Source organism: Dufourea novaeangliae, unplaced genomic scaffold (genome assembly GCF_001272555.1).
Source record: "Dufourea novaeangliae isolate 0120121106 unplaced genomic scaffold, ASM127255v1 scaffold8, whole genome shotgun sequence".
Taxonomy (NCBI): domain Eukaryota; kingdom Metazoa; phylum Arthropoda; class Insecta; order Hymenoptera; family Halictidae; genus Dufourea; species Dufourea novaeangliae.
Genome location: NW_015373923.1, coordinates 2,009,420 through 2,033,049, shown reverse-complemented (window position 1 = coordinate 2,033,049; position 23,630 = coordinate 2,009,420). Strand labels below are relative to the sequence as shown.

Here is a 23,630-nt window from a genome sequence, read left to right as displayed (position 1 = left end):
GTCAACGCAGGTCCTATTATAAGCGTCTTATATTCGAACGTAATGTTACGTGTTCGTCCATTCAGATAGCTATGAACGGAGAGATTGAAAATTTAACGAGAAGTTATACCTGACTGGATCGAGGATGCTAATTTAAGAATACACGGAAACTAGCAATAGTAGGTTTTATAATTTAATTTAAAGACTTAATATATATTTAGTTTCTATAGACATGTGCTATTTTATGAATAAAAGTAAACCAACGTTCAGTCTGTTGGAAGGGGTTATAAAAACATATATCCGCGACGCGCGGATTGACACGTCCATCGGTACGTCGATCCGGCAATGTCTCGTATATGAGGCGGCGTACTCGTTCACGTGCCGCCACAAACGGAATGCGTACTGAGAAAAGTCGGCGCAAAAATAGCATCATATACTGTACTTGAGTTAATCGGATAATGCTTTGCCCTGTATGGTTGCCCATTACATTCGATCCGTACCTTATAAACACCGTAAAAGAAACAGTCTCTGCTTTACCTAGTTAGACATTGTTTTGTATGTGAGCACCTCGGTGTTAAAACTTTTGTTTCGCTGATTTTCACTTACACAGCCATCGACAGTTCTGTCGAAATCGACTGTGACACGCCCGAATCGAAACAATGAGGGGAACACAAAGCAGGCAAAGGCTAATACCTCTTCGTTATGCTCCCACGTGTTATCATTTTTACGTGTCAGTGATCGAGACTGACGTTATCCGACTTTGTCATAATTAGGAAAGTTTTTTTTTCGTCGAAATGACAGTTTTCTATCACTCCTGTGCACATTTTTCTTTCAGATAAATCATGCTGTCTCAAATGAAAACAAACTCCACTCGAAAACTGGAAGGGAAACGACCCAAGGAATTGATGTCGTCCTCCAGTCTGTCTGGGATGTCGCAATTGTCGAACAGCAGCGAGGAGACCTTGGTGCCCCTTGTACATAAGCCGCACAAATCAGAATCGTCAAAAAGGTGTGTTGGATGAAAGTTCAAAGAATCGTCTCATTAGAAACACTCAATATATTTTCTCCGTGACGCAATGTCCATCCGTAACTGGATACCATTTTAAATACTATCAGTTACTATTCGAAATGTTTGTAAAGTTTGTCCAATTATTTAACGGCTACACATGCTCGAACTAATTGAAGGAAATTAACGAAGCTGCAGATGTTGAATACCACATCGGCAACAATTATTGAGTGAAAACTACGTGTTCGCGCGATGCAATAGTTAAGACTCAGCTCACCGTATCGAGCACGCGAATTTCAAGGGACCCGATGCTAGTTTCACTTTAGGATTTCCGCGATGCGCTCGTTTTTCCTCTATCATTCCTTTACATCTTCGTAACGCAAACTTGGGATTACGGGCCTGTGTTTGTGTATGTCGTAATACCGATGAAAAGTGAATGTTTACTTCGCTTCACTGTAAAAAATTGCAAGGGAAATTGTTGCTAGTTCTTTTTTATCGACACACGATATGTGCCTGATGGCGCTACGGTCTCGAAAGGAACCTCTTCGTTGTACAGTAGACATTCGCTTCCCGCGCCACCGTTATCTGCACGAAAGCCACGCCCCTTGAAGCGAATGTCTACTGTAAATCGGTAGGTGGCACTTCTCTCTAGGCTGACGGTTTTCAAATTTCGCGCTCTTCGTTCACACAATAAGTTTGTGTAACGTATTTTTGCAGCACAACGAAGGACAAAAGTCCACCACACAACGAATGGCTATTGAATGGACCAACCAGAAATAAAGCGCCTATTTTGCGTTTCAAGTAAGTGCAAGAAATAACATCTGTATTGTTATATCGCCGCGATGTGTTTTTTAACACTGTACAATTATTTACTGTTTTCCAGATGTTCTGCCTTAGCCACTCCACCGGACGAACCACCTGCAAAGCAATTACACATGACCTACAAGATTTTTCAAACAGATACGAAGCTAATCAATCTTTTGCTGCAATCCCACGGGTTAATTGAGGTGAGTTTTTTCAAATTGTGTACCTTTAAATCGTAATGAAACAATCAACGGGTTGTCTTGAAAGAATTTTTATTGCAACCAGAAGTCACAGTATAAATGCGTAGCGCGTGACGTGTAATTTTCAATTCAATATGAATGTATACAAAATTTGCATTGCAGCTAATCATTCGTTACAATACGAATTAACATTTTTTTTGTTGCTTCAAATCTTTAAGTAATACTTATTAATAGGCAATTAACAAGTAGCGTTACACTTTAAACGTATCCTTAATTACTGGCATTCAGTTAGATGGATAGAGAGTAGTAGTTGTAATAGAAGAGCTTGCAAGAATGCTTTCTATTATGTACTTTGATTTGTTAAAGTAGCATTAATGTAAAGTATGTTATTATAATATGGCATAACAATATACTTGTTTCTTTTTATATTATATTCAGTACATTGTTATTGCATATTATTTTAGCATTTTATAGTTATAACATAATGTATAATTATATAATTACATTGATTCTGGCTTTATAAAATCAAGTATAAACAGATATTTTTGTAAAATAGTAAGATGACCAGTTACTGTTTGTTCTATTACATTAGCTTCATACATAATAAATTTTTCATTGCGTCTTCCAATTACACATTTTCTTATGTTTGCTAGGATAATTTTTAATACTGACAATTTTACAGTCTATTAAAGTATAATAGATTCAAATTGAACAGCAGCCAATTGCATCATAAACTGAACATTTGGAAAGCTGCTTCTATTAGCACAGAAGATGTAAAAAGAAGTACATTACTGAATACAATTACTCCAAAACCAATGTGCTCCTGGACACAGGTCTACATCCAAATTCGCTCGGATCAGGGTTGTTCTTAGCATTCTAATACCTTCACAGTCTAGGCCCCAATTTGCCAAATTTCCAATTTTTCGCAGTCTTTTACAGTTTTGAAACATATTTAGCACAGTACTTGCAGACACTTTACTAGCCTCGTATATGTAAAAGCATGTTAGATTTTGTACTAAACTATTGTCACACTTATCAGACTTTCGTGGGTTTCTTGGTTTTGTTGATGCACTCAATAATTTTTCTAAGTGTTCATTTGTGAGATCGAAACAACTATGAACATGTAGTGCTGTCAGTTCTGGTGCTAATGAAAGAATTTTGGTAATGGCAACAGCACTCACTACACGTCCTAATTGGATTCTTTTCAAATATTTCAGTGAAGGAGGATCAGCTCCTTCTGTCCAAATTATGTTAGAACCATCATTTGTAAATGTTCTAAGATTGCAACAGCTGCTGAAAATTTCTTTTAAGTCCACCTCAATCGGATTTTCGTTTTGAGTTATTCTGAGGTTAAGTTCTCGTAAGTTTTGGCCATTTGTGCGCAGATAATCATAGAAACCATCTAACCATTCTCTCTGAGGTGGAATACTATGTACACTTAAGGAAGTAACATAAGGAAATAATCTCAATGCTTCAGGGGGATGATGAGGTTCTGAGATATGTAATTTTTCCACTTTTGGGCATGCTTGTGCCAAAAGTTCCAAACGAACTGGTGTGGTTCTGCAACTTCTTGCCTGAGTTAGGCTAAATGGTGTTTTAAATCCAATGTATTCTTTGTTCATAATTTCCATAACTCTTCCCATATGACTGTATTCTGCCAAGGATTCTAATCTTGGAACATGTACCAAAGCCAAGAGTACTCCTGCACTGGTCACCCCAGTGTTAGCTATGTTAAGTACTCTGAGTGTATCACAAAGAAAGTTTTTGCTTTCATAATATTCCAATAATACTCCTTGCTTCTCTTTTTTCTCCGATTTAGAATTCCTCATCTTCAATTTAGAAAGCAATATTTTTAAACGAGACCAACTGGTAGGTTCTTGCATGGTAGCATGAGGCACTTTGTCTCTGAGTTCTACTTGCAATAATAATTGCTTCAATCCAACATCTGTAACTTGTCTGGAACAAGCAACATCCAAAAGTACCAATTTTGGACAAGCTTTGCCCACTACTTGAAGTACAGCATCGCTGGCTATATTCCGAAGAGTCAGACTTATTAGATTTTTCATATTCAGCAGAGCAGACCTCAGTAGCTTACAATCTAATCTGAGCAATGCAGAACGAGCCATCTCCAAAGATTCAAGTCCAATTCCTTCCGATGCGAGCAACTTCAACAGAGATGTCTGATGACTACATCCATAGTAGCAACACAGATTCACTTTTAGCTGCTTTATGTCGTGTCCCAGAAGGAGAGCTAATAAATACAGAGGAGCTGGACCAGAAATTAAAGTGGATCCATCCGATGCAGGTCCATACAACATTTTTGATGTTTCTTCTATGACTTGTGACCGTAAACGTGCTGGCAAAGCATTTATGTAATAGGGTCTGATGGTCTGTTTCGCGTAAGCCAAAATTTGCGCGGCTGGCGATTCTTGTGAAAGCACTTGCAGCCGTCGGCACGTCCCGTCGAGTTGTTGACACACGCGTCCCAAACTAAGCCCCTCTAGGGAGTTAGGCTGACGGTGGCCAGGCATCTTCTCTTGTTCATTCACTGTAAAGTTCAATATATTTATTAATATACAACTAAAAGATACCGTATAATGTTTGAAACAAAATTAGAGACGGTTAATAAGAATCCTCTTTGCCGTTATACAATTCGACGAAATGATTAATTAGAAGTTCAGAATTAAGACACTTTTAAGCATAGAATAGCGCATGTACACGTCGAAAAGAATTATCTGTGTGAATTATTTAGCGATATTTGAAATTATGCATACATGTTCGCTGGCTGAAGTATCGTTTATTCGATTAGTTTGAGGTTAACTACGTTTCAAATACGACACGGGGATCGTTTTTACGCGAGTTTCCCTCTCTAGCCTCGACCACGCACGTCGTGGACATATTATCGGGACAGTGTTAATTGAAAGGCGCAATATAAACAACTTTCCTACGTTATAATCGACAGTGAAAAATTTCTGCTACTAGCCGAGGAAACTTTCGCCCGACGGTACGCGCCGACGCTTTTTCCCGTACGGGCCGTACCGTTCTACCATTGTCTTACTAAATTACCATTCTTAACTGGCAATGTTTGTAATTAAATTTCTTCCATTCTCTCGACAAACCGAAATATTTCTTATAAATCATGAAACATGTTTTTCTTCGATTTTTTTTTTCGTTACTTCCAAAATAACAGACCTGCACGTAACTTCAGTTTGATCTCGTTGGAAAATTTAAATTGCAGCGCTACATAAAAGTGACTTGCATTAAGCGCGTAGTTCGCGATTTTTAATAATGTTCCTTCAGAATTTATTATTTAAAAATTTAAATAATGCCAAAGCTAAAAACTAATTTGTCCGATTACAATCCGCGAATAGAAGCTAAAAGCAAAGAGACTCTTAACGGCGTAACTGAAAATTCCTCGTGCCAAAAAAAAGGTGCATGCTAAATAACTGCATATCCATCTTTCTATACAGCTTCACGCGTACGAGCGATACAAAGTTATTTTAAAAACCAGTTACCGTTGGACACGCGTGAAACTCAGTGGATATGAATGTGCTCTTGGCGTTGTATTCGATTTTTCAGCAAGACAACGAAACGAGTACCTTGACATTTAAATTAGAATGCAAATTTATGCTTTAACTATTTTCGCAACTGAAGCGTACGATGCTTTCAGAGTCGCTGCTCGAGATAATTAAGAAATCACGTTTCCGTATCATTCATGAGCGTGTCTTTTTTTCTTTTTCGTTTAATATACAAAAGTATTCTTGCTAGAACTGACGATCGCGTAAAAATTCTATTAATTCGCACGATCGACTGTTCTAGTAACAACATAGATCGTTGAGACACGTTGTTTATAAGTTTATACCATTCGTAACCTCTCCTCTGTTCTGGTCAGTATCATTTACCAGGGATATTCAACTCTTAGTAATGCTTTCTGCAATAATAAACTTATAAATAACTCTTAACCACTCCATTTTACGTGTTGCAGCATAGCTACGGTTAAACACGTTACACCGATTCACAATATTTTAATTCCAATACGATAAATGGCTCCGATTTTTTTTTTTTTCGTAATCGATCAAGACTGAAATTCGAACGAAACGGGGTGTTTATGCGCGCGTTACACGTGCTCGTCTCTCCTTCGTGGGTTTACGCGTCGCGATAGATCAATCAGGGAAACTAGGAAACGTATTCAAAACGTGGCCCCGGACTTCTTACAACGCGACGTCGTGCTTTACAAATTAACGAACACGGTTATTAACTTTCAAGCCTCAGGCGTATGTTGCGTTCCCCCTTTGGCGGGTTTATATTCGTCTCGATGAAAGAAGGAATGCTAATTTATTACCCAACGCGTCGTCGCAACGTAATCCCCCGCGGTTGCGTAAAAAGAACTGTAATCGACTAAATTGTTTACATCCATAATTTATGGGATACTTTGTCGCTTCGATGCATCGAATCGCTCGGGCTGCCCGTATCGTTCGAAATTCTATGCTGTTTCCATGTTTATCGGCGGGTAGGGACTGAATAGTTCATCAGGCTACGACACACGTAACCGTATAAATAGATCGACAATGATTCAAGCGATTTCCGTACTTGGGATACATACATCGCGTTTAAATTGCTTCTGTATGAACAATAAGTGGCTGTTTACATACTTCGAATATGTAATTCGATCGGTCTGCATACGTTTTACTCCAGGATACGTTATAAAACTAAATTACGATCCTCTCATTATTCTCAGTGTTTATCCTTTTGCTTGCCCCATTAATAACGATGGCATGATAATTAACACGTTCACCGTAATACAAATTTAAATTTAACGTAATACTGTCTCTGCGTGAACGGATTGTCAGTGGAATGTTTCGAGGAACCAAACGTATTTTCAGAACAAACTGCCCAAATTGCGTTCGTCATGAGGCATCGTCCGAATTTTAGGGAAAACCAGTTTAAATATTTCGATCTCTATAATTTTGTACGAAACATCACGTTAAAATGACGTGATAAGCTTTGGAAGATAACGTACAGGATTCAATCGATAAAAAGTACAGAAATCGTTTTTTCTCTATACTAACAACTGCTATATAGATACTTACTACTACAGCAAATAAACGATACTGTCTCGAACGGCAAGAATCATCGGAAGATCTATGTCTACTGTCAGACGCGCAGTTCGCTGCACGAACTAATGAGCCGCGATCATTCTTCCCCCACCACTTTTTTTTTCTATCGTTTGTAATCACGGTTCGATTTACATCGAGATTTCTATTCCGTCTCACGAATGCGTGTCACCGACGTGCACGTCTGTATGTAATATCGATTGCGATCGGGGGGATCTGTTGCGCGAGAGTGTGACAGAAAGGTGGCATCGAGGCACGCGGGCCGATCTATTGTATAATTGCGAAAACATCGTCGGGAGAACGGTCCGAGTGTGTAGTGTCATGGTGTTCGCGCTGCCTCTCGTTAATTAACTAACGCCTCTCGCACTGCAATGCAATTTCGTGCGATAGCCATCTGTGCGCACGTTGAACGGGATCGGGCGTGTAGACGTAACGTTGAATTTATGGTAGAAGAAGACGAAGAGGAGGGAAACAGAAAAGAAGTATATTTTTTTTTCTCCTGTCAGCGGTTACGTAAGGCCTCTGAAACGAAAAAAAAAAAAGAAAAAGAAACTGATACCAACGGTTTTCAAATTTCTTGTGGTTTGGGTTTTTCGAAATTTCGTCGTCGCGTCGGCTGCTCTCCCAGAAAATCACGGGGCACTTGGAAATACGAAACCCGCGCACGCGACAGGTCTCGAAATCCCGAACAATATGTAAAACACGCGCCGACACAACCAAGCCTATCACCGCACCGTCTCCGACGCGTCGAGTCGTTCGCACGTTACATAAATGCAAACACACCGAATCCCAGAGACACTGCTGCGACACTTTCACTGGACCATTTTTCTGTTTTTTTTTCTTTTTTTTTTCTTTCCATTCATTCTCGCGAGCAATCGACACACGGAACTTTCTAGTAACGGTATTTAAAACGACACCGCCGCCCGTTTCTACGCCGTTTCAAATATTTAGAGGATCCACCTACCCAGATAGCACATGACGCCTCGAGGACGGCTTGAAGGCGCCTTAGGCCTAAAATAGCCGTAAAATAGGCGTCTTTGAGACGTCACGTGCTATCTCTTAGGTCTGAGACGCCTTTAAGTCGTCTTTAATAATCGAATTTATTCGTGTTAATTAATCGAATAGTTTCCATAGCTCCTGACAATCGGTCAATCGTTATCCCGTTCAAGACTTCTCTGGCTGCATCGAGTATCGCGAGACCACTGACGGGATTACTGTCAGTGAAGGTACGATCGCGGTTCAATGAATCATGGTCGCTGTTACTAGAACCGGTGATTGCGTGTGAAAGTTCGATCCGTATTAACGTTCGTTCACCGTATCGAACATTGGACCACGTATGTATAACAACGCGGTTCATTCAAAGGACACCCGAACAACCTTCGTTTTACGTTCGTTTCCTTTCGTTTCTGACTTTAGCGGTTCGGGACCCTCTTCGTCCGTGATCCTTCGGTTCCAGTCTCTTCCATATCGAGTGTATATGTATATACACCGTGTCTTTTACACTTTTACGAGGCTGTCATTGATGGTATGCCGCTCACGGCGTCGATACGTCAATGGATATGTATATTCGACGATCCAATGGAAACACCAACGGGGACCTTAAGGTGGTTCATGCCTGACTCTCTGGTCAATAAAGCATCGTATTACTAATTGGTATTAAACACCCACCAATACATTTGAATGGCGTATACAAATTACGTTTATGAATTTCCACGACGTTTCCAATGATCATTCTTCATTATATTTTAAATAAAAAAATATATATTTTGGTTAGTCGTATGACTTCACTGTGCTCGTTTCTGGTACGTTTGGAAACGTTGTTTTATTAAGTCGATATTCAGTATTTTTATTACAAAATTTAAGAAGGTACAAGATTTAATCCACTATCGGAAAGCTCAGGATTTATAGTTTCGGTGTCTAGTTTCTAGTTAACAGTTCCAGTTTTTGTGAAAAGAAAGGATTATACTTCCGGTAAGAAATCGTAAAACTGCCATAAAAGCTGTGTTAAAAACGGAATTTTTGACAAGTTTTGTTTTATTTATTTCATCGACGACCTAGTCTGACATTTTTCGAGCGTGTGTATTTCTTTCTAATAAACAATTTGGCACGAACCACCGCGGGCCTTTTGTTTTCTGCGCGCGCGCGCGCGTTTCTCGGCGAAATGAAGCACGTCGAGAGGCGTCGTTTACCCTTGAGCAGAATCGTTTGTACGCCGTTTACGTGATTACTGCCTGGCGATTAACCCTCTCGGAATCTAATTGGCTTTCCTATTTTATGTACGTCGTGTTAAATGAGTTCTATCACTGCGATAAACCGACGGTATCGTATCTACGTCCCCGATCGAAAACGCATTTCCCGCGAACCTCGTGGCGAATATAGTAATATCTTCGCTGAACATCCAACTACCGCACAGTTTCACCAAGCGCTTGCATACCGCTACTACGAATTACATCCAAAGTATTAAACTGCACGACTAAGACGATACAATATACGCTAGAAAAACCTTCAGGAAGCATAGAAAACATTTAAAGTAGAAAGAGAAGCATTGGTTTAAGAGTGTCCCCTATATACGCGTTAATTTAACTCGTTGAAGCATAGTGGTATGGAAAATATTAAGAAGAAATTACTACGAAAGAAAAATAATTAATACAACACTACTTCGTCGAATTTTATAGAAAAAACATTTCTGCGCAACCAGGCATTTTTTGTTGCAAAATCCTGTGGTTCAAAGAGTTAAAAGGAAATTAATCGTGATCCCTTTTCCCAGGACCACCGTAGAACTAACAGTCAATAATTCCAAGAACAAGAATAAACAACCCAATGGAGTATAATAAAACAAGTAGTTGAGCATCAAGAGAAACTAAGAAGCTCCGACAATTCAATCGTAATCATCATCGAACCTTCGTAGTTTCTTTTTTTTTTTTTTTTTTTTTTTTTTTTTTGTGTTGGAAGATTACAGCAAAAGTAAACAAGTGGTTGATCCGGTTAGTAGGAAGGAAGCGTCGAGCGATTAGACACAGGTGGTGGCGAGTAGAGAAGGTGTCGAGGCGTCAAGTGCCTACCTTGAAACAAGCAAGTCCCCTACGGGTGTCTCCTGAGCGGTGGCTCGTGCTAGACTAAACTCGCCACCGCGAGAAAATTGCACGCGTGACGCGTCTGTTGCTGCTGTTGGTGGAGTTCAGCTCGAGCCCTCTCGGCTCGGCTCGGCTCGGGCGACCTCGTCGTCCGGCTTTCTGCTTGGCCACACGAACGTATATGTGTAGTATACACACGGGGCGCCACGCTTCCCTCCACCGTCCATCGTGGGTCCGACTGGTAGCGGCTTCCCTCTTTGCCCCCCATCCAGTAGAGACCTTAAAATACGCTCGCTTTATTTATTTACCGTCGCGGCGTCGGCTCCCCGCGATTACAGGATATCTCGCACGCGGCACGCCGCCGCGCATTATCTCCTTATCGTGGAAAACGCGACTTTTCCGACGGAAAACACGCCGGGGACTAGCTACGGGTATTTCCATTCGGAGGAGTTTGTATATTTCGACCTTTTTGTAGGTTCGATCAAGGGGTTATGCTCAGTCAGGACGCCGAAAAAAGAGTGTTTTTTTGGGAATTTTTTTCTCGAAACCTATAAGACCTTTTTCAAAAAATGTTTTTGTGTTTCAAAGATTGCAGTTTCTAAATTATGAGGCAATTTTTTTTATTTAAAAATATTTATTAGTAAATAAATGGTGCGCGATCTACCGGATGTCTCCAACCGAATGACAGTACTGACTTGTTTTACACGATTATTGTCCAGGCGTTATTCCCACCACTGGGGAGAGGGTAACGTGAAACCTGCCAAACGCATACTTTGTTGCCCTTCTGTTTCTGTTGCCGAGGCTTGGGCTATGGACAAAAATCGAATTTACGAGGGTTTGAAGCATTTCTCCTTATAAGATTATTGTCCCCGAGTTCGGGACAATAATCGAGAGGAATCTGTGGAACAATTTTTATGTCTCAAAGGATCGAGTATACCAGTGTTTACATTGCTCCGATATTATTTCTCACACAGTTAGCAATACACACCAGCAATCTCCGGAGGCCATATGGCGATGATTTATCGTGATTTATGTGTAGTCGACGTTTGGAAAGCGCGTTAATTGCGAGTCATTTGCCCTCGTGGTCGGACTACGCTCGAACATATTGGGCGGAGAGGGACATCGTTGATCATTTTAAATGATGAGACGCGTGTTTAGGAGCGAGCTGATCGCGGATAAACAAAAAATAACTGGGCACGTTGATATTGTAATTAGTCGGCCAGAAGTTGATTTAATATGCGTAATGGTATAAAGTACGCGGACAACATGGTGTTTACGCACGGCACGAACCGTACAAGGTGTCTGGGATGTATGTGTTGTGTCACTAGGTTTTCGTTTCTCAATATCATGGAATATCTAAAATTGGCTTCCGCCACAAAAATCTTCCGCGTTACGTACATACGACGCTCCAGGGTCGTTCGATGTGTTAAAAGCTGTTCATTCATCGTCCACGAAAGACTGGTAGCCTTGGTCTTGTAGCGCCGAAGGCTCGAAAAGCTCGAGAGCTTTTCGTATCGTCTTGTAGATCTCGGGGTTCTGGAAAGGTCTCGAGATTGCCTCGACCTCGGAAGCTGTTCAGGTGCCTTCTCGGTCTCTGGTCGAGTAGAAAAGCCCGTAGGGCTCGACGAGCCTCGGGGACTTATTCGAACTATTTCGGGATTTGGTGGCAAGGTCTCTCGGCGACATACGGATGCCTTCGTGCTATTTCCGTGCGGTCACAAAGGGACCGTTTGCCGTTTAAAAAGCTCCGAATAATGTCCCTCGTTACTCCATGGCTGATCTGGATCACGCGCAAGGATTAAGGTCGGGTTGGCGGAATCCTAATTACCGTTTTCAGCGGGCACTGGGCATTCGTGCACGGACGTTCTTCGGAACGGGAAGGGAGACAGAGAGGAAGAGACAATTCCAGAGCCTCGACTCCATTCCTTCGAGACTCTCGAGCGGAGCAGAGCTCGTTATCCTTGATCGGTAACGCAATATGTGGCTCAGAGTAAAAGCGACGAGGAGCAGATGCACGGCTCTTGGATCACGTTTGACCCATCTACGCCATCGACGGTCTTCCTTTAATCGATCCAACAGGATGCTCGATCGTCACCTTCGCCGTTATCGCGGCCGTGATTTATCACTGGTGTCGAACGGTCCAATAGATCAACTCGGTTCCTAGCCTTATGATTTATATATCTAAGGGGCAACGGGTCCTTTTGTATATGTGTACAGAGCGGGAAATGAGATTACAAAATTGTAAATTGCAGAAAAAAGACAACGAGAGTAGTTATCCACAGAATACAGTAAATCCTCGAGGAGTGTTCGAAGGATCCTCGGCACTGAGTGTTCAGACGTGTCATCTCCACCACTGGACGGGTCCCCTGTGGAACCAATCATGCGTCCAGTGGTGGGGGAGATCGCGTCTGAACACTCAGTGCCGATGAGTCTTCGAACACTCATCGATGATTTACTGTACAACGATGACATTACGCTTGAAGGTGTGGAAAGAAGCAAATAAGTCAAGCTAAAATCAGAAAGTCCGTTCATCTAAGAAATTCCACTCGGTGGCCATCGAAAGTAGCAACTATTATTTTCAACTAAGCTGTACCACGTGCCAGCGTCTAACGATTCGTCTCTCGAGCGACAAAGTAGCTCTCGGAGGATCCACCGATCGATACCTGGTGAAAGCAACCCGCGTACACCTTAACGAGAATGGCCAAGTTGAAACCTGCCGGTATGAAAGACGATCGACACTCTGGTACGACTCTTTTTCTCCGTCGCGGTGCTTCGTTCTAATTAACGTCCGTTTAGCCGGTTGACGGCGCTGTTTGCCAACGTGAACATCACGGATTCCCCCCGACGTTTCCGCGTGTCTAGATCGCATAGTCTGCGTCTTTCCCCTCTGGGGGTCACAACGTTAGCCGAACACGCCTCTTCGCCCCGTTCCTCGTCCACCGGATGCATTTTTCTCGCGGTTACGACATTTGTCAGCCGAGGGGGATTCCGCGATAAATCCCGAGCCTAGCCAGCGACGGGAGGCAAGAATCGGCACGGAAAAAAGGGGCCAGAACACGGAACAGCATGTTCGTTCGTTATTCTCCTTGATGCTTCATCGATGCACAAAAACACGATGGGACAATTTTTATCCCTCCGACGACAGTATCTGGGTCGATTCTGACCCAAAATTAACTAAAGCATACAGATGTTTGTATCAGCATTTTATAAAAAGGTGCCTGGGTCCATTCTGACCCAAGATCTCAGAAACTTGACGCACCATTATAGCTTATATCATATAAATTAACTATAGAATATAGTTGTTTGTATCAGCATTTTATAAAAAGGTGCCTGGGTCCATTCTGACCCAAGATCTCAGAAACTTCACGCACCATTATAGCTTATATCATATAAATTAACTAAAGAATATAGTTGTTTGTATCAGCATTTTATAAAAAGGTGCCTGGGTCCATTCTGACCAAAGATCTCAGAAACTTGACGCACCATTATAGCTTATATCATATAAATTAACTATAGAATATAGTTGTTTGTATCAGCATTTTATAAAAAGGTGCCTGGGTCCATTCTGACCAAAGATCTCAGAAACTTGACGCACCATTATAGCTTATATCATATAAATTAACTATAGAATATAGTTGTTTGTATCAGCATTTTATAAAAAGGTGCCTGGGTCCATTCTGACTCAAGATATTTCAGAAACTTCACGCACCATTATACCTTGCATAAATGAACTTAATTATTATAGAAACTCTTTATAGAAGTTCAAAGAATATTTCAAAACATACCTAAAGACAAATGAATAAAGGTCTATCCGGACCTTTCAATCATAGGAAGAAGTCTGCCCATCGCGACTTGATCGAGTTAATTAATCGGTTCATCGCCACCTGTGTCCACACCCAGTGTCCGATGACACTCGAGTAGAGTCATCGTCCACGTTACTCTGGACGTGTGTACGTTTAAAAATACGAGTTACCTCGAGGCCAGATGAACGGAACAGATTAGAAACGGCGAGAACCTACCGTTTGGGAAAAAAAGGTGTACGAAAAGAAACAGAGAGCCGGGTATCACAAACACACGAGATAAAACACGTGTGCGTGAAGTTTAGGCTCGGCGTGTCTCTTTCCTCTCTCTTCGTTCTACGTGCTCGCGTTAAGATTATACGGTGGACAACAGGTGAGGACGCGAGAACGGATCTCTGGTGGGATAAGGTTTGAGGGTCACACGCCGTTTTGCTCGCAGAAGGAAGGTCCATGACTGAAAAGCCAACCGGTCCTCTCCGTGACATCGGAGACCCTCTCTCTCTCTCTCTCTCTCTCTCTCTCTCTTTTTGTCAGGTGACTCGCAGGAAACTGGCGATGTGTGTACCTCTACCCACTTCGCCCCTGTTCGTTCGTCAGATTTCCTCTTTGATTTCCGCGTCGCGAGGCGACGTTTCCTTCCGATCGATCCTCGACATAGATCGACCGGTATTGGTAACGACGGTGACGGGGCCAGGGACCTTCGAGTCGAATGGAAACCAAGTCCTTGGGAAGTACCATTCTCGATGGACTTGTGGTATTCAGCCGTGGCGTGCTTCCTTTTGGCGAACAACGGCTGTACACAGTTTCACATATATTAGGGGTACCCATAAGTAATCAATTATTTTCTCAAGACCTTATTTCTCATTGGTTCTGTAACAACCGGACAAGTGTAAGCACAAATTTTTTTAGTGTTATTCTTCAACCAGCTTGTTAGCAATTTATTCCCATCAATATAATTTTTTCTTATAGCTCTGCAACAAAATGTGTTGTACCTTCTGAAAGCCATATTCGTAATTGTGTACTTTTTCATTTTCACGCCGGATTTAGTGCAACAGAAACAACTAGGTAAATTTGTGATACATACGGAGATGTGTTGAAGATTTGCTGCTAGTGATTAGGACTTGTCAGACAAGCATCGAAGTGGACGCCCAGTTCAATTCGATAATGAATTTCAGACTTTCACAAAAGGGGGATTGAATTATATAATCGATTAAAAAATAAAAATGTTATTTGAAAAACAAATTTTGTCTGTGAATGCAAAATAATTGATTACTTATGGGTATCCCTAATATATAGAAACGATATTGGTGTAGAGCATACGTTCCCGATTGTTGGGCGCTACCGCTGCTAAAGATTCAAAGATCAAACGTACAACCACACTTGGAAATTTTTATGGTGGAGATAAGTCCACAAACGAAACGCTGAATGAAAAAGAAACTTTGAAATAGGGGGGCAAAAGCCAAGAATAGTTGGGAAACTGAACGATTAATGTTAAACTTTTTCAGAACTTGGTTTTACTATTATGCTAGGAGACCACCGAGGTCTTTGAGTCGTTGATGTGGGGCATCAGCCAAAAAAGGTTGTGAAACTATGGTCTAGAATAAGTACACTAACTCATACATTTCTATAGCACTGTCCATAGCTATAGACGAGTGAGTCAAATATACATCTGCCTAAATTAGCTCCACGATAAAATAATCCGAATGATCTCGAGGAACTTGATCTTTCAACCACAATCACGTCGTTCCGACGATTGTCTGTGGCACCTCGATCTCTCCTGTAGCCCCAGGGTCTGTCCTTCGGGGTGTACCTGTTCGCCGTACACATACAGGGTGTCTCAGCTAACCTGATCACCTCGAATAATAACTTAACGATACACTTTATGAAAATTCGTAGGTCTGGGTTAGGTTACAAAATAATTTTTAATACGTACTTACTCTCTGAAAGATATAGGTGCTCGAACTGATGCCCCTCAACTTCAATACAGTCATTGTTTTGTAAATACCTCGTTAACTATTAGGTTCACAAAGTATGAAGGTCAACACATTTTTACTCAGAATTTGATCCTCTATCGATCTATACTACCAAAAATAGGTCAATCCGTTAAAAAAAACCACAGTGACCTTGAAATCACTGAAATACCTCCACCCACAAAAAAAAAACAGGCGCCTTATAAGATGTGCCCCTTGATGCCATTTAAGTTCTACGCCTAAAAATTTCCATAAAGTGAATCGTTAAGTCATTAATCGAGGTGATGAAGTTAGCTGAGACACCCTGTATATCAGCCCTTCCATTTCGAATGTCCCGCTTCTTTATACCTCGTTACCGCTTTATTCTTACCAGACGTGTTGATGGTCGAGGTATTCGACGGTACGCGGAAACGTTTCGGCTCAAGTTCGACGGTGTATATTTCGGATGTCGTTTCCGACGAGCGAGAAGAATAAGAAGACGAGGCGGAGACGTCGTGAAAGAGAGAGAGGGAAAGGATTCATCGTGATTTTATTTTGCATGCAGACCGTCTGATCGTTTAACGATCCTGTTCCTTCGAGCGCACGCGTTCGTGACGCAAAAGCAAATCCATTGTAATACATATGGCGGACGGGGGCAGAGCGAAGAGCCTGCAACGATAAATGAAAAGTCAATGAGCTTGTCCATCGGCACCGTGTCCACGGTCACGTAGCCAATAGGGACGACGTCGTCGTTGGGTTTCTTCTTGTCTTTCGAGACTGTTCGTTCAGGGTCTAATCCGTAAACAAAGCTTTCGCCTCGTAATCCTCTTATCTTCTTCTTCCTCTTCGATGCATTACAACGTACTTTCAGTTTGCAACCGAAACCTGATTACTGTTCGTCGACAATACTTACCTTAAAAGTTTCGATAACTGCTCGAATGGGTCCGATCGATCGCCCCAAATTGGCTGACAAGGAAGGTTTCCCAACCCGGAGACGCCGATTTCAATGAAACTTCGTACGTCTGTTAAGCAAGCAAAAATAAGGGACACGTATTTTTTTTTTTTATCAGATAACATTCACTTTAAGGGGATGAAACCACCCCTCGAAGTTTCGATTCAGAAATACTATCTCGAAAACCAGAGGAGATACATGAAAACTTCTAATTGGCGAGTTTTATGGTTTTTCATGTACAATCTTTTAGCACCATATTATACCTTCCTTGTGAGTCTGAATTTCCGTCGAACTGTATTATTAACAGCTGGGACAAATCCTAGTAATCCTCTCATGATCTTCGTCATATTCGATGCATTATACCGTATTCTGCATCCGCAATCTACGTGATTACTGTTCGTGGCCTGCACCCATTAGAAGAAAAGTTTCGATAACTGTTCGAATGGGTCTAATCGATCGCCCCAATTGGCTGAGTCTGAATTTCAGTCACTCTGTTGAACTGTATTATTCAGTTCCCTTCCTTTCATCCTGTCGAGTTTCCTTCAAATTGCGACCAATGCAAATCTGTCGCGACGGAACGACCGATCGAGTCGAACTTCGTTAAATCCTTGAGCAACGTCGGGGATCGTCACAATTAAATTGATATGATCTAGATTCCCTGTGGATCACGTGGACAGATATATTGTCCGGTGATCCCTATCGAGCCTTAGGTCATCACACGCAAATTAGACAGGCTCCTCGTGTCCGCGATTCAACTCTGCAAATATTGGTGAAACTTCTCGCAGCTGAGACGTCGTCAATAGCGAGTCGACAGCGAAATCTCAGATTCGTCGGCTAAAGACCAATCCATCGATCGTTCGTTGCGATTCTTAAAACATTTTGTACAGGTATTTTTTTTTTTTTTTTTTTTTTTTTTACCCCAGACCGTTTCAAAAGGAGCTCTCTCGACGCGTTACCTGCCACTGCCAAGTGTCAATGGTAATGCAACGAAGGTCAATTAACGCGAAGATCCGATTCAATTTGCATAAATCAGTGCCATAGAAAGTCGTCTGCTCCAATTCGAATGAACGTACACGCGACAAGGAAACACTTCCGGGAAAATTGTTCGAGCGATTCTACGATCGGAAGGGCATTCCCTTGGATCGTGTACGATCGAATCGATCGACTCGTTTCTGGATGGATCGTGATTTACGATTTTTTAAAAGCTTCCAACGCCTAGAGGACTACTACCGACGTGACACACAGAGACGCGTCCATCGTAGATTTATAGGCCGTTATTATTGTGTTATTTACGGACGTTAAAAACGTATCGTGGCGAAGGTTATAACGCACCGTTATCGTTTAACACGTTGACCTCCACGTGACGAATTCCCTGTCAGGGACCGTCTAATTTTGCTTGTTAGAATTGAAATTACTTTTTCTCTTTCCCCTGAATACTTCTGAATACTTCTTCTTAACCTATGACTAATAAAACCCAATGCAAACTACGAATCTCCTATTAATTATCTCAAACACAGTAGCACAGAATGCACTAAAGCGAATTCGTAATTACGATGCGATAATCGTCGAGTAGCTTCTGATTCGGACTGTTAATGTCTCCTGTCCTCGATTCCGGTCGATAGTTCCGTCTCAATTAAAATCCACCGGTTAACCCTTTAACGCCCAGTGTTACACTAATCGAATGTTAATATGACATATATTTCAATAATTCCCGAAACCAAACCGCAGGAGGTCCTACGTCACTTTTTCCCCTAGTGAAAGCCGAGTTTGCTCGCGAGTCTACACCGTTCGAAAGTGTTTAAAAACCAAGTGTCTTCCTTTATTTCTTTTTGCAATAGTTCGGATTTTACGAAATACACATTTTGAAGGGGAAGATCCAAGAAATCGAATGGAGTTTCTTAATCGATTGGACGCTACGTCTTTAGGGGTGAAGGACAGTAGGGGAAGTCTCGAGGACTGTCCACGTCATCGCGTTCTCGCGCCCGGTTCCCTGTTATCAGACAAAAGCGTTCAGCTCGACGTATTAACAGTCCGTCCGCGTAGACAATATACATATTGTTCCGACGAAAAGTAACCGCAAGGTCGACGAAGGCGATACACGTGAACGGCCCAATGCAGCGGGAATATTAAATGCCAGCGCGTGAATGGCTAACGACACTTCCACGTTCTGGTGTATCCATCGGTTGTTTACGACGATCTCGCGGCGACAAGCCAGAAATTTCAAATCACGAATCGTGGATCTCCACGAACAGCCTGCAACAACATCGATCCCGTCTAACAGATCGTTAACGGTTCTCGTTTCAGGTGCCTATGAACGAGACGGAGTTTAACATCCTCTGGATGGGGAACCATCCGAAACCGGACATCCTTCGGAACCTGATGCCCCATCAGAAAATGAATCATTTCCCTAGGTAGACATAAATATTCGATCTTACGTAAGATTCATCTTGTTCGATCATTCGGAATGAAAAGTCTTAGGTTCGCTGCCGTGCTAACTACTCGCATGGGAACATTTCGCCCCGCGTCTCTGGGTGAACACGTCGAGAATTTTGTTGCAGCTCCGCCAGGGGCCAGAGTTGGGCGAAATGTAATCTAATTACTGGACCGCGGATTTGGTATGCAAAATAACATTTTCTAAAGTAATTTATAAAGAGGCGCAAATGTAGAAATTTGTTTCTCCTCTTAAGTATCTTATTGGGTTCAGAGTAAAATAGAAAACTCATTGGATCCGATGAAAGTTTTTGTGTTTTATTGTATTTCACAGAGTTTTATGGGTTACAAATGCATAAAATCCGCAGTCTACTAATTACAACATCCGAATCACAAGGATTGCACACACACTTTCCAAGACAATTACAATTGTACATTGTACACATTACATTGTAATTAACTATACTAAATTTCTAAGAAAAATGATGATACAATTGTAAAATTACAGTGTAATTGCAATTTAGATTTTCTAATTAGATGACATTTCGCCCGACCTTGTTCAGGACCCAACCCTGGAGGGTAGTATAGCTTGTTTGAAGTACGAATATTTCTTCTTCGCGGTCGGTTGAATTCGCCGGTGAAGGTTTGAACAGCATGGATATGTATTCCATTAATCATTCGAGGGCCGACCTGATTCCCAGATGTTCATTTTTCCTATTTCGTAGAGCTCAACAGTACCTTGGCTGCGTTACAGGTCGTACGAAATCACACGGAAGGATCGTCTGTACAAGAACATCGAGGCGATGCAACGCAGCAAAGGTCTGCGGAACCTGGACTTCATACCCCAAACGTTTCTGTTGCCGAACGAGTCCAGGGAGTTGCTCACCGCGCATTTTAGGTATCGCGGTCCCTGGATTGTCAAACCGAAAGCCAGTTCCCGCGGACGTGGCATTTATATCGTTAACAGTGTGAGCATAATAATTTCTAGTGTATAAGTTCCGAATATACAGTGGACTCTAACTATATTGCCATGCTGTACATTATTCGTTATTGATACATTTTGGATGAACTTCGTTGTAGCTTCATTTCGAATGGAAAAGAAAAAAACCGTAAATTGTGTCCCCTATCAGGACCTTTAGTAGACTTTGTACGCGTACTCAGACGATCCTCGTCGATCTCTTAAGTACTTCGCTACTTTACGTGTTAACGCGAAAAACTGTGTACAAACAGACGTCTGTCTCGTATCGAGACCCAAGCAACGAAGTCAGAGTCCCTGTTCGTATTTACAATTAATTTGAACGATTAAGTAAGATCATGGTATTAAAATGTTCCGGTTGCAGCCCGAGAAAATCCTCACGGACGAATCCGTGATCGTCGCGCAATATATAAACAATCCTTTGTTGGTCGACGGCCACAAATGCGATCTGCGGCTTTACGTAGCCGTGACGAACTACGATCCGTTGTTGATCTACCTATACGAGGAGGGTTTGGTTCGGTTCGCCACGGTGAAGTACGACGGTGGCAACCAGTACGTCTGGAATCCCTGTATGCATCTCTGCAATTACAGCATCAACAAATTCCACGTGGATTACGTAAAGTAAGGATCGATCGTTCGTTACCTTCTTCAGACCCCTCGTCGATTTGTCATTCCATTTATATTTCGAATTGTCCAGAAGCGAAGATCCAGACGCGGAGGATGTGGGCCACAAATGGACACTGTCGGCGTTGCTGAGGCATTTACGCTCTATGGGACAGGACACGGAGTTGCTGATGCAACGAATCGAAGATATTATAATAAAATCGATCCTAGCGACCGCCTCTGGGATCGTCAGCGGCATCAAACAGTTCGTCAAACATCCGGAGACTTGCTTCGGTAATTACCGCTGACTCGATTGATATTTTCATCGTTGAATAAGATCCTGGAAACTTTCGATTCGAATTTGAAACATATCAGTGCCGAAACTTTTGGCTGTCCCGATAATCTTGATGTCTGTTTTTAGAGTTATTCGGTTTCGATGTTCTAATCGACGACACGCTAAAACCATGGCTACTGGAGGTGAATCTAACGCCGTCGTTGGGATGCGATTCGCCGCTCGATGTTAGATTGAAATCAGCCTTAATAGCCGATCTGCTTACCCTTGTCGGTATACCAGCGGTGGATCCAGTGTCGCGGCCCCAAACGACCCACCTGAATAGATCCACGGTCATTTCGACTAAACGAACAGTTAGTGTATGTTATTTTCTCGTCATTTTACACGGTTGCACAACAGCGACTCGTGCAGGTTAGCATTTTATCCGATTCCAGTGTAGAAGGGTACATTCGGCCGAGGCTTTGTCCCAGAGAAAGAAGAACGTTAGCAAAAGCAATATCAATAAATCGGGATTAACATCGGAGCAACAGCGTATAGTCGTGTCGGCGAAAGCGCAATTCGAACGAAGAGGAGGGTTCGTTCGTATATTTCCTAGCCCCAAGTCGTGGGAAATGTATTCGCAATATTTAGGTATACAAGAACTGTCGTTTCATCGTGCATTCCTCGCGTATTATATTTCATCCGTAACTTACAGCGAAATATTATCTGATATTTTCAGATCCAGCAACTGGGATACCGGTCGTTTCGGATCCATTAGGACCAGGCAGAGCCCAGCACGTTAACACGAATCACAATCTGATGTTGCACGAACAATTATTCCCCGCGGCCAGTCGTACTACCGGTTTCATTATTCCTGAAGTGACTCTGGACAGACTCTCTAGGTACATTAGCGAAAAATCTTGTGAAATTCCATGGCTGTTTTTAAAGTACGATCGGGGATCTCGTTACAGATACGAACGGTACGAGAGAGCGTTGGTGAAAGGCCACAAACAGAGCTTAGATCGCGGTGACAGTAAAGAAAATATGGATATTGACAAGCATAAATATAAAAGTCAGGTAGTACAGTCCATGCACGATGGAAATAAACTTAGGTAGGTTATTGAACAATCGATACATTTACCTAAGAAATAAATCTCTGGTTATCGCGTAATGTATATATATTTTTTTTCTTTCAGCCCTGGAGAAGCTAGAAAAGCTTTCGGTTTATATTTAGGGCACATATTGCGTAAGATATCGCAGCCAAACGCAGATCCAGCGTGTTGCGATCTCGTGATGAAATTTCTTCAGCAGTCGGCCAGTAATTTGAGAACACCTTTCTTCTTTACGGTATGTCGTACGAAACATCTCTTCAAGTACAATAACTTCTAATTTACACGTTTTTTCGCGCAGTTACCAAGCAGTAAACTTGGCGACAAAGATCGAGCCGCTATTACCGCGAAACAGCTCTCAGACTTTTTGCATCTGTACAATCGAGAAACGGATCTCTATTCGGATACAGTGGATCGTCCTCGTACCGTTCCGAATCGACTGTTTCAGAAGTTTCTGGCCGCTGCAAAGTAAGACTACAATCTAAGCTTTTTCGATATCACGATTTTAATCGCGTCATATTTCTAATTCGATCGTTAAATTGTGAAACAGTGAAGAAGACTTGGACGATATACTGATTCTTCAAACGAGGCTGTACAAATGCGCTCATAGTTTCCTGGGCAGAAGCGGATTTGCAGGTAGTTTACCAGGTCCTAACTTATTAGGCTCTCTGCCACACATTACATCTCGCGTGTATTCAAACGCCGCTACTAGCGAGCAATGTAAATGCAATCAGTCCATTACAAGGCCTACGAAAGCCCCGCGCACATAGCCGTGCAGTCTACGAACATACGGAATAGCCGTTACATTTGCTCGTTAGAATATTTAAACACGGCTGCCTAGGACTTCCCAGTACCAGTGGACAATCATCCACGCGTTATCTTAACGTTTCCCATCTGAATATTGCACAGAAAAACCGTCATAGAACTAATATTTTGGGTACGCTTTCGGGAGCGCTTTAATATTTGCTTATATTTATTAAGCTAGAAGGAGTTCACTACAGACTACTTCCAACGAACAACGTCGAACTTTCATGGTGAAGTTTACACTACGATTTTATCTTGAAACTAGTCTTCAGCATCAAAGATTCGTCGAAGCTAGATAGAAGTATATCTCGAAGTTACGAGATGTTTTGGTCATTAGGTTTCTTCGAGTTTTATCGTATGAACACTGGTGGCCAATGAAAATTGAAACAGTCGTAGGGTAAAGCAAGATATATATTAAATAACTAACGTATCAATTATTACACTTTGACGAAAACGCGTTCTATCGACCTACTTGACAGGCGATCAATATTTACTTCTTAGAACTTCATTGTATCTAAAAGAATTCTCTCGATCGTCGTTTTAAACACAACACTTAGTT

The 23,630-nt window shown here is 41.9% G+C and overlaps 2 protein-coding genes across 6 annotated transcripts in view; one reads left to right on the top strand and one right to left on the bottom strand.

Moving 5' to 3' along the window:
- The window catches only part of LOC107194697 (tubulin polyglutamylase TTLL5), a 34,914-nt gene extending 11,867 nt beyond the window's left edge, over nt 1-23,047 (top strand). For both annotated transcript variants that reach the window (XM_015584357.1, XM_015584358.1), the window contains exons 2-15: nt 815-988; nt 1,703-1,786; nt 1,869-1,992; nt 19,183-19,289; nt 20,063-20,276; nt 20,649-20,905; nt 20,982-21,181; nt 21,309-21,538; nt 21,614-21,809; nt 21,898-22,060; nt 22,130-22,270; nt 22,355-22,505; nt 22,569-22,735; nt 22,818-23,047. In XM_015584357.1, coding sequence (XP_015439843.1) covers nt 822-988; nt 1,703-1,786; nt 1,869-1,992; nt 19,183-19,289; nt 20,063-20,276; nt 20,649-20,905; nt 20,982-21,181; nt 21,309-21,538; nt 21,614-21,809; nt 21,898-22,060; nt 22,130-22,270; nt 22,355-22,505; nt 22,569-22,735; nt 22,818-23,037 — 2,421 coding nt within the window. In that variant the 5' untranslated portion in view covers nt 815-821 and the 3' untranslated portion in view covers nt 23,038-23,047. The remainder of the gene's footprint in view (nt 1-814; nt 989-1,702; nt 1,787-1,868; nt 1,993-19,182; nt 19,290-20,062; nt 20,277-20,648; nt 20,906-20,981; nt 21,182-21,308; nt 21,539-21,613; nt 21,810-21,897; nt 22,061-22,129; nt 22,271-22,354; nt 22,506-22,568; nt 22,736-22,817) is intronic.
- LOC107194698 lies at nt 2,642-10,212 on the bottom strand. 4 transcript variants are annotated; one of them, XM_015584361.1, is made up of 2 exons: nt 10,166-10,212; nt 2,642-4,537 (listed from the first exon to the last, which is right to left on the bottom strand). In XM_015584361.1, the coding sequence occupies exon 2, from the start codon at nt 4,518-4,520 to the stop codon at nt 2,778-2,780; it is 1,743 nt and encodes a 580-aa protein (XP_015439847.1). In that variant the 5' UTR covers nt 4,521-4,537; nt 10,166-10,212; the 3' UTR covers nt 2,642-2,777. The 4 variants fall into 4 exon arrangements, with proteins under 4 accessions (XP_015439847.1, XP_015439845.1, XP_015439848.1 ...); XM_015584359.1 differs by lacking the exon at nt 10,166-10,212 and adding an exon at nt 7,080-7,099; XM_015584362.1 differs by lacking the exon at nt 10,166-10,212 and adding an exon at nt 4,938-4,964.
- Nucleotides 23,048-23,630: the final 583 nt, after the last annotated feature.